Source organism: Macadamia integrifolia, chromosome 5 (assembly GCF_013358625.1).
Source record: "Macadamia integrifolia cultivar HAES 741 chromosome 5, SCU_Mint_v3, whole genome shotgun sequence".
NCBI lineage: Eukaryota > Viridiplantae > Streptophyta > Magnoliopsida > Proteales > Proteaceae > Macadamia > Macadamia integrifolia.
The window spans coordinates 6,019,662-6,030,745 of NC_056561.1; the positions used below are offsets into that span (position 1 = coordinate 6,019,662).

Below are 11,084 nucleotides of genomic sequence, written 5' to 3' on the forward strand. Positions count from 1 at the left end.
AAGAAAATCAATATTTTCCTACTCTTTTTAACTTGCACACCAAGCAACAAAGATTGAATGTCAGGTGTTTTCATATGAGTGGAAGTAAGAGATATGCTGATCATAGGAATGGGCAAAAGATACTTACCCCAAAGAAAGCCTCTTGCAGGTTTCCATATTTGAGCAAAAGGTCTCAGGGTACCCCTCACGTGGAATCATCCATTCTATGGTAAAAATAAATCCCTTTTTTCCAAGGTAGTGAATGAATTTAAGCCAATAGGGGAAAGGAAAAAAAGGGTAAATTCCTTTGGTTTCTCAATGACAGCAATACCCACGTCATGGGTCACTTGAACAAGATTGATTGCTCTTCTTCTCTCTTGCATTGCTCCTAACCTTGAAATTATAGGATTCTTTCATGGAAATTTGAAAGGGTAGGATTCAGTTTTTCTTAAGCTGTGGCGAAGGGGGAATTCCTTCATCGATGGTTATTATTGTATCTAAATGAGAATCGAGAACAATAATGAAGGGCATTTAAGACCTTCAATATATATGGAGAGTAATAATGACTTTAGATTCGTAGATGAATCATTCATCCAGAGGCAAAGAAAAACTTTATCCGCAAGCATAGATATGGTAAATCATCCAATTCTGGTTCATTTCAAGTCTTAGATATCTTTATTAGGGATCGATCATGATCAAACGAAAGCAGATAATAACCGGTGCAAAAAGGTAGGGCCTACTTTTTTTTTTAAATAATTTCTTATCCCCTTAGATTGGTTTCACTTAAACTAATGAAACACCATAGATGGATTATTTGAATCCCAAAGCAGATCTTTCTTTTTTGACATGATAAAGGAGGTTTTTGATTTAACAATGGCTGGTTAATTGGTGGGTTCACTTAATTATTCAATTTAATCACTAAAATTGTGTTAAAGAAATATGAAATCACTTTCTTTATAGGAAGCTTCTCTTATTAAAGAACCAATGGAAATTTCAAAGCCAGACATTGTGCTCCCCGTAATCATTCTACCAATTTAATGGTGTAATCTATATAATATAATCCATAAATATCCAAAATCTTCTCTAATATTTTTTTTTTACACTTTATTGTCTATTTTATTACCATTAATGGTGACACGTGTTGGTGATTGATTAGCAAACAGTAAGATTTTGTTATGCTAATAATATTTTGATTCGTTTAAGCGGCGTAAAGATATATGATCATTGTTGAAATCAATGATTAATAATTCTAATCAGTGCCAATATTATGTGATCATCATATAAACAATAGGAGCATGTCACCCACATTAAAGCCAGATCTTAGGGAAAACAATTTGAAACTAAGAAAACTGTTCAGAAAGAGACAATATGGTCCAACTTTTGAATGTTAAGTACAATTCAATTTAAGATAATGGAAGAAAGAGAAACACTAAAGTCACCGGTACAATAGATTATGGTTTATATAGTCTATTGGAAGCATTGCTTTGGGAGATGACAGACATGGGGTGGGGGCAGGGTATTAGATTGCCTTGTTTGATTTATCACATTCTTTTGGAGGCTTCCAAATCCAATCCAAAGAAGAAAAATTAGAAAACCTAGAGATCAAGTAAGTCATGGTAATCCTATAGAACACTTCTGACCAATGAGATCCTTAGATGGTATTCATGGATTGTTGTGTAGCAGTACCCCAACACATAAGGACGCGCAATGGAGGCAACAACTCAGATTGATCTAACGTCTTGGAGTGTTCGGGCATGGAACTCAACACATAAGCACGCGTTTCGAGATACTTCAAGGTGTTGGATCTGAGCTACTACCTATATTGTGCAGTAAAGGAGCCCCGCCAAAGTAGCTTGAAACAAAGCAAGTTGTGGATTATTATGGGAAAAAAAAAAAAAGATGAAAGAAATGTACATTGGATAGGTTAGGAGTTTGGACTGCTTGTGTAAACCAAAGTCTGAGGGATGATTTGGCATGAAGGATTTTAGAGTTCAAAACGATGCAATGTTGGCCAAAACTGCATGGGGTGGCGAATTCTCAATAAACTGGACTCTCAATGGGCAAAACTGCTACATACCATCTACTTCCCAAGTACGGGCTTCCATGTAAGTTCTAGTTCCCAATCATGCATTATGGGCATGGCGGAGCATCCTCAAAGGTAGTAATCTCTTTCAAATAGGTTAGTTGTGGATTGGTACGGGCGATCGGTTCATTTATGGCGAGATCCATGGAAACTACAATTGGTTGGGTACAAGTTGTAGTCACGTAGATCCTAAATTGTATAGATGACATCCTTTCAGTTCTTACATTAATCATCACACTATCATACATATCTTTAATTATATCCACATATTTACTTGAACATTTCTCTTCCTAGTACTTGCTAGATTAACTCTCTAAGGATTCTATCTTAATTTTTTTTCTAGGTCAATAAAGACCACATGGAGATCTTTCTTGCAATCTCTAAATCTTTCAATGAGTCTCCCAAATAAATAAATGACGTTTATCGTGGATCTTTCTTGCATGAAACCAAATTAGTTCTTCACAACAATAAATTTTTTTCCAAGTTGGATTTCAATAACTCCTTCCCCTAATTTCATAATATGATTCATTAGCTTTATGCCTAGCTCTATAGTTATTTTAGTTTTCAATATCACAGTTATTTTTGTAAATTAAAACCACAATACTTCTCATCTATTCGTTTGGCGTTTCCTTATGCTCATAATACTATTAACCAGGTTGGTTAGCCAAGATAAAATATCAATCCTCATAATTATGTCTTTTGTATTAATTATACTTTTAATGACACAAACCTATTGAAAGTTTTACAATTCTTATTTTCAACTTGGGATAAAGAATGTTGCAAGGTTGCTCAGCATATGATAGTGCCTCCCCATGTGTCTCTCTCCTCCCTCATTTAAAATTATACATCTATCCCCAATTATGAGAGGAGGAAGATAGACACACAAAGACACTCGTATATACTATGCAACATGATTGGGAACACAATCCCGGCTAACTTGTAATTATTTTACATGAAAACAAATGAAACCCAAAAGTAGCCAAACCCCACCCAATTACTTGCCTTTTCTTTCCAATAATGACCTCAATATTCGTTCTTACCATGATCTCCCCAGCCAAACCCACCCCACCAATCCCCCCACCCAAAAAAAAAAAAAAAAAAAAACAAAAAAAAAAAATTCCATCTATTCTATCATGCCTAGCCCACACCTCAAGTTTTTGCAAACCACCAATTACAGTTATCAAATTACAAAGTAATGGATCACTACAAGCATCTCCCAGTTGACCATATCTGCTTACACACTCATATACTGCAGATGCAAGCTTAATTAGAGAATTGAACTGGGTCATCTTCCTGTACGTGTACTTTTCTTGTACAGTTAAATGATGACTTATGTCCTTTTGCTCCCATAAGAGTCCCTCCATGAACTCTTGATGACTGAGCTCAGATCACCTACCCGTACAAGTAAACTCAGAGAATTCACTTATCCAAGCCACAAGATAACAAGAGGATCAAGTAATTAGATTGAACACTAATCAAGAAAAGAAACAAAAATGACATATATATATATAAACTGGTATTAACTAAAGATGATAGATAGTTCACTTTCATTACACCATTAAAAAGCTTCAGAGACTTAATTACATGATAGAGCATGCATTTGGGTTATCATCACTGAAGAGAGTCGTGAGCTTCTCATCTGGGGCATTGGGGCTGGGAAGTGCCTGAACCACGTTCCTGACAAATCCGGCAGGTGCCTTCTTGTCATAGGCCTGAGCAACATATGGGTAAGACACCAAGTTGTAAGGAACATAAGGCCAGAGTTCTGCTTTCTTTCCTGTGCTCTTAATCCTCTTCAACACTTTCTTTGAATCTACGTAGCCTGAAACTGTCACCCTGCTTTGTTTCCTGCTTACCTCCACGGATTTCACTCCTGAAACGAGAACAAATCAACAAAAATCAGTAAAAAACGAGTAGGGTTTGTGGTGTTTATGTGTTAGATTTAGGTGGGTAATGTGGTTTTATCCTTTTTTTAAAGTAAAAAATCAAGAGAAATGCTTCTTCACCTGAAGGAAAGGTACCTAATTAACCTGCCCCCCAAGTCAGGTTACAAAACTAGTAGAGTAAAATATATATACGAAGCCGACAGAAAGGTAAAACAAAAATCCTTTTTTTTCTTCCTCTTATACTTCAAGAAACCATCTTCAGACACACAGGGAAAAAAAGGAGAAGAAGAAGCAACCATGGTGGGAAACAGGGGTCTCTGCCTGAGAAAATGAAAACCCTTATCTGAGTTCCTCATTCTGTCAATGGGGAAGCGAAACTACAATAGCTTAAGAGAGAGAGAGAGAGAGAGAGAGAGAGAATCTTTTGGAACCTTTCATGGATGAAACAGCATGTTTAACTCTCCTTTCACAGCCATCACAGTCCATTTTCACCTTGATATCTACAGTCTGACAAAGAAAAAAATCACATCTTTGAATACAACACAATAGTGGAACAATCCAAAAGGAAGTGTAAAGAGGGATAGAGAGACTAGGGGTGGGGGCTAGGCAAAGACGGGAACAAAGTGTTTCTTCTCTTTGCAGAGAAAAGAATTTGAAAAGAATCAAAGAACAAAAGGGGTTGCTTTCTGTTGATGAGTACCTGCATTGGTTTGCGTTTGCTTCGGCTTCTTGTGCTTGTAACAGTGCAAAAGTTAGACAGATAGTCAAGTGCTCCCATTTTCTTCTATTCTAGCAGTACACAAGCAGTGTTAGTTTCAAACTGAAGGGAGAGAGAGAGAGAGAGAGAGAGAGAGAGAGAGAGAGAGAGAGAGAGAGATGGTTTGGGAAGAGAGGAATGGGTTTATGGAGAAACATGTTGTGTGATTTGGTATTTATATAAGAAGGGAATGAATTTAGAGGGGAGGAGTGAAATGTGAACTGTGAACAAGTTGGTTTCAATAAAGCAGTTTATTTGAATTAAAAATAAAATAAAATTTATGAACCCAAATCAAGTTGAGTGTCCAGGCCAAGGGATCATGAGGGAGACAGCAAGGCCAAGGCTTTTGGGTCTATTATTTGTTTATGACTATTATATTTGCTGGCTTAATGGGTAACTGTTGTAAAGTGCTTTTATGTTTTGCTTTGATTTTATTCGATGTGGGTGGTCTGCTTTCCGTTTCCTGACTAACTAAATGACCATAATATCATAGCTCTCTCTCTCTCTCTCTCTCTCTCTCTCTGTCTTGTTTTAGGGGTTCAGTCTTTATTCCCTCTACCCATCAGGGCTGGAGAGTGGGAGAGTGGGAGAGTGGGAGAGTGGGAGAGTGGGGGAGAGTTAGGAAATTATTGATTTTTCTTTTTTAAGTCTTCAGGCTTATATAGGCTTGGCTTGTCTCGCTTAAAGCCAAGTTGTTTTGAATCCCACATAGCTTCGCATCAGCCAAACCGTACATCAAGAAGACAAAAATGAAATGACAGTGAGGCTGTGAGGGTTGGATTTAAGGCTTATCATATTATACTAAAATATATTTCCAGCCAAACCACAGTAATGACTTGGCCTCTAAGCTCATTTACGCGGTAACCATTTTTAAATTGATCATACAACCTATCAAGTTACATTTAAGAAAAAAAATTAAAAAACAAGAATATTTAAATTTCATATAGTTCATTTTTTCATGTTTTGAGGTTTTTTCATTCATTTTTTTTTTACTTTAGTTTTTGGAGGGCATGGTGGGGCAAGGCTGGAGTATATAACCCCTGCATAAGATACTTACAGAAATAAATACTCATAAAATTATTGGTCTCTTATTATTATTAGCATCATATAAAGGACTAGGTTTACCAAAAAAATAATATTAAGGACTAGGGATCTACACACTACTAGCTTGCATGTAATTACACTTCTCACTTCAAACCAATGGGAGCACAGAAGAGGCTAGTTGCCGTACTCACCAGTGCATATACAAGAGGCCAACATGATCAAGGAAGAGAGATGAGAGAACGATGTACACGCCACGATAATGTTTACATCCTTTTCCCCAATATTAAATACATTTTGAAAATTTTTGATGCAACAAAATATATCATTTCAGTGGCTCAAATTCTTTCTTGTTTCATTATGTTATAATTTTTTTTTTCTTTTTTTGTGGTTATTTTTTGGGGTGCATTGAATTTTCTATGATGAAAGGGATGGTATTAGATATAATAGAACTTCAAAGACATCACAAAGTAAATGCTATTGAGCCCATTTCTCTGCTGAATTATTGAAATGGAAGTCCACCCTAGTCAACAAGCAAATGAACCCAAAACTCTGAACTTTCTTTCAAGTTCTATTTAGAAAATTTTCAAAATTTCAGCCTATTTTTATTCTAACAGAATTTGTGTTTGATCTCTCGTGAATCACATCAGATGGGTTCATTTATTTTCTATCCCTATCTTACCAACTTGGTTTGCTTGTAAGGTTTATTTTTCTTCTTCAACATTTAAACCACTCAGAAGATGATAAACTCAGTTGCAAACAAGAGGTATATAAATGCATACAAAAGTTTTATTTCTCTTCACACGTTATTTATTTCTTTGTAAATTTTTTCATTTAAATTATATTTTACATAAAAATTCCTCAATGTATTTTTTTTTTTTCTATTCTAATATATTTTTTGTTATATCAAATAGTGGGTTTTTTTTTTTTTTTCACATGGAAACAAATGAAGTCTCATGGGAATTGGGAGCAACCACTCAAATATGAAATCAGGATCAATTGGAATCAGTCCTAAGAAGTTTATTATCGGCCTTGGCATGAATTAGCCGTGTCAAATTAGCTGAAATTAGGATTGATCCGATTTCTCCGATTCACAATTTTTGAAACCATGATTATGACCCAGATGCCTAATAATCGGCTCGGCCGATCCAGCCAAAAATTCACACATTTTGAATGGATTTGAGCACACTTATCTTAGCCAAACTTTAATTTAGTTAAGCATCCAGGCTTTTTCTCACTGGAGGATCTGAATTCTCTAATCAATTCAAGCTAGTAAACCTTAACTTAGTCAATAATTGATTTCTTCTTTTTTCATTTTTTCTGGCGGGAGTTCAAACCTGGGCTGATATGACCCATTGCCAGTTTGCCACCTTAAATGTGAATTGGCAATTTCAATTTTCAAGTGTACATGACGTTTGAGACCAACTTCACTATTGGTGTGCCCAACTAAGCAGAGTTGGTTGGTAAACTTCGTTGTAACCATCATTGTTGGGCCATGAATTAAGCGGCAAGAAATCTGTGGATATCAAGCCATTTGGAAATTTAGATTTCATAAGATACTTGACAAAGCACCCAATGTTCATTCCTTCACGGTTGTGATGTTAGGTAGGACCATATGATCCATTACATTCATGCTTTAAAAAACCCGGAATCAGGATCCAGATCAGTTCTAACCCTAGATTCCCTATAAGGATCGACCGATCCAGCATATCTAATCCCAATTCTTGAAACCCTGATCATCTTATTGAAAGAGAGGATTAACACCCTTTGATTAGTCATTAAGTCAAGTTTTCGTATCTATTAAAGACAAAAATTAAATTTTGATTTGGACCCATTAGAGGATGTCCATAAATTTGGAATCAAAGCTTGATATTTAGGATGCTTTCTCTATCATGTTGTACAACCGAGGATGTGGACCCATGTGGTTGATATTATTTTCTGCATTGTACATATTCTTACTCACACTAGCGTCATAAACACCCCTCACCGGCGCTCCAGTATATAGATAGCTTAAAGAACCCTCTCCCTATCTATATAATGGAAAAAATTAATTTAAGGTTTACCCATAATCAAGGGTAAGTGACTCACCAAATCCCTGATTATTAAAAGAAAAATGAAACCCAGTGGTACAAGTTTGCTGGAATTAAGATAGACAATGATTGGATGGCTGCTCATGAATCCAACTTTCGAAGTGTTGGAGCACTCCTCATATATATGTTATGTGACAGATTGCATTGATCTGTACCATTGAGACTTGAGGCTTAGTTTATTAATTAAAAAAGGTTTTGTCTCTAATACACAATTAGATTTGATTCATTTACACAGCAAGAAAACGTGCAGTCTATGAAGAACACCAGCTAATATATGTATCTCAATGGCTTCATATATACTAGGAAGAAACATCCCCAATTGTAATATGTCTTCTTGCATATATTGAAAATCTGGCAACTCACCAACAACACATGTACTTAAACCCACAGGATTTGAAATATTGGGTAAGCTGTTAAACATTTTCAAAAGATTTCCTTGGCCATGTCTTCTGCGCTTGTTGGGATTGTCATATATTTTACTGGTCCATGCAGTTATTTTTAGGATTTAAACCAAATTGATTTAAAACTTAAACCAAAATCGAACTGATTTGATTAGTTTCTTATACAGTCTTGAAATTTCGGTTTAAAGTATTTGGGATTTAGAACTGTTTTGGGTTGAGGCTTTATGAGACCAGTAGAAATTGAATCAGACCAACTGAATGCATTGACTGAAATAAAATATTGAATCAAACCTAGACTAGAGTCTGGAGTCTGGACCGATAGTAGCTAATAAAGTAATAAGAAATTATATACCATATATACATTGTTGACTAGTCAATGGTCAAGTAATTGTATTCAGGCCCGATCAGCGTAAACATAGAAGTGGACCGACCTTACCCTCTCGCTTGTGAAATTCCAGAGCACCCAACCAACCCCCATAAAGGCATTGTGACCGACCTAAACTACGGCCAGGGAAATTAACCAAAGGTTATGCAGTTGCTTAACTCCAGGTTCTACCACGGTTTTGTTAGCCGTTGAAGAACCTCACCATGATTAGTTGGCTGTCATGAGATCCTATCATGGTCAAGTTAGCGGTTGTGATGGCCAATCCTGATTAAGTTAATCGTTATGATCTCAACCAATTCACCCACGACAGAGGAAGATCTCCCCAGTAAGATGAGGACATGCATCCATATGCCGACACCTCTCGACCAATGAGGGAGACCCTTGTTACCTATATAAGAGAACCTAGGCTGTTGAAGAAGGTAAGGACTCTAAATCGACTTGAACTCTTATGCAAAGAATGAAGATATTTGAGCCTAACTTGATCGTCGGAGCTTGGTCTCAGAGCTCCCTTTGGGCCAGATTCTAACTCTTGTTCTGTAAGATCTTAGACACAGGATTGTGCAGCAACAACAAGAAACACAAAACCAAATTTGAAAAAAAAAAAAAGAATTTTCCTTTGATTTCCTTACAAATATAATGGTACTGAAATCAGAGCAGACCGAAACTGATAGTAGTTTTTTTTTTTTTTGGTAAAATCATAAAACCAGATAGAAGTTTGATGATACGTGTTTGATAGGTTGAATTATTAGTGGGTAATAGAAGTTATGAGAGTTATTACTAGCGAGTAATGAGTTAAGGGAGTAATTGTAAAAGTAGTTATAGGATGGAGTAGCGGAGAGTGTGGGTTAAGACAATACTCAGTTGTTGAGTTGAGGTGGATTACCTCCTAATCAGGCTGCCATGGTTTTGCCAAACGCCATGGTTTCGTCTGTAAAATCAATCCTATATTATATTTATTCTATTTTATCTATTGTATTTCTTTATTTGTGTTATTAGTAGCAATTATCTCTCTCTCTCTCTTCAATTTTATCTCTTGTACCTCCTTATTATCTCTCCTTTTATCTTGAATTGATATATGTACTTAACGTTTGATTACAAACTGATAACAAAACCGAAATTGGATCAAAACCGAAAACGTCCTTAATGGTTTGATTTCAAAATTTTCTAATAACATACTGAAATCGATTTAGCCCCACTAAAACCAGACCGATTGAGTTCCAAATGGTGGTTTGACTCGGTCAATCAATCAATCAAGTCATTCATAGAGTCCTGAAAGTAAAAAAGGAGATACATGAAAGAGGACCCAGTAAATAGTATTCCACCAAACTGAAAACACCGACCGCAGGCATTATCTTCTCTGTATTTTAATCTCATTTGGCTTTTAGATACCTCACTCTCTGCCGCGTTATCTTCCTGATAGGAACTTTGAGTACCTCTCTGCTGTAAAGTAGATAAAAGTTGATCGAAAGAAGGGAAAAACGACACCAGAGGTAACCTATTTAGTGTGAGGAAGGGGGGTCCTCCTTTGAGCTATTGCTCCAAATTTTTTTATTAATCTTTCTCTCTTTCAAATATTCATATCGACCATTCTTTATCTACAGTATTATCTAATCATAACATATCAAAGTAGCTTCTAGAGTCTAGAACCCTAGCAATTTTCCTAATCTATATAATCCAAAAGGTATCTTTCATGAGTTTCAATCGCCTTTTTGTATTATTATGAGAAGGAAGGACTATAATATAATTAAGGAATTGTGACTTGTTAGGACATATCCTTTCAATGACTCGAAGAGATTGGGATTTATAAGGACATAATCTCACATCGATTATCTAAGACATTGTATGTGTTTTACTATACCTTTGGGTTATCTCCACGTAATGCATCAAGGTTTTGGGTTGAACGTTTTAATCTGATATCAGAGCTCATAATCGACTCGAAATTGACCATAATCGATCAAAAAAATCCTAAAATATGTCGCTCTAGAACATCTAGAATCAGGATCCTGTCCACTTAATGCCTTAAGATTTTTGGTTAAAGCCCAAATAGTAATTTATGGATAATCCCATTTTATTTAACATTGATGGAAGAGTAGATCTTCTTAAAAAAAATTTTTTTTTTTAGATATTTGAGGTACCAATACTTGATCCCTAGTTCCCAAGATACAATATAAGATTTTGAACATTGAAGCAGCCAAGTGCACTGGTTCTTAAAAGGTCTCTTGAATTGATCTCCTTTACATCAAACCTCAGAGCTTCTATAGGAGAGATCAAATCTAGACTGCTTAATATTTAGAGGTGCCACCTCAGGAAGGGAGGTCTCGTGATCAAAACTTCGCCGTTGCATAATTTATTGGGACCACCCGCATGAGGTTCACTAGGGCCGAGAAGCTCCTGATTCATACGTGGCGCGGGGGTCATGTACGAGCCCAGGGGAGATTTAGTCGGCCTAAAGTCGGATATCC

The 11,084-nt window shown here is 36.1% G+C and overlaps 1 protein-coding gene across 1 annotated transcript; it reads right to left on the bottom strand.

Annotated features, from left to right (window-relative positions):
* Positions 1-3,542: 3,542 nt before the first annotated feature.
* Positions 3,543-4,856, bottom strand: LOC122079102 (heavy metal-associated isoprenylated plant protein 21-like). Its single transcript, XM_042645354.1, has 3 exons — positions 4,649-4,856; positions 4,380-4,455; positions 3,543-3,935 (listed from the first exon to the last, which is right to left on the bottom strand). The coding sequence occupies exons 1-3, from the start codon at positions 4,724-4,726 to the stop codon at positions 3,643-3,645; spliced, it is 447 nt and encodes a 148-aa protein (XP_042501288.1). The 5' UTR covers positions 4,727-4,856; the 3' UTR covers positions 3,543-3,642.
* Positions 4,857-11,084: the final 6,228 nt, after the last annotated feature.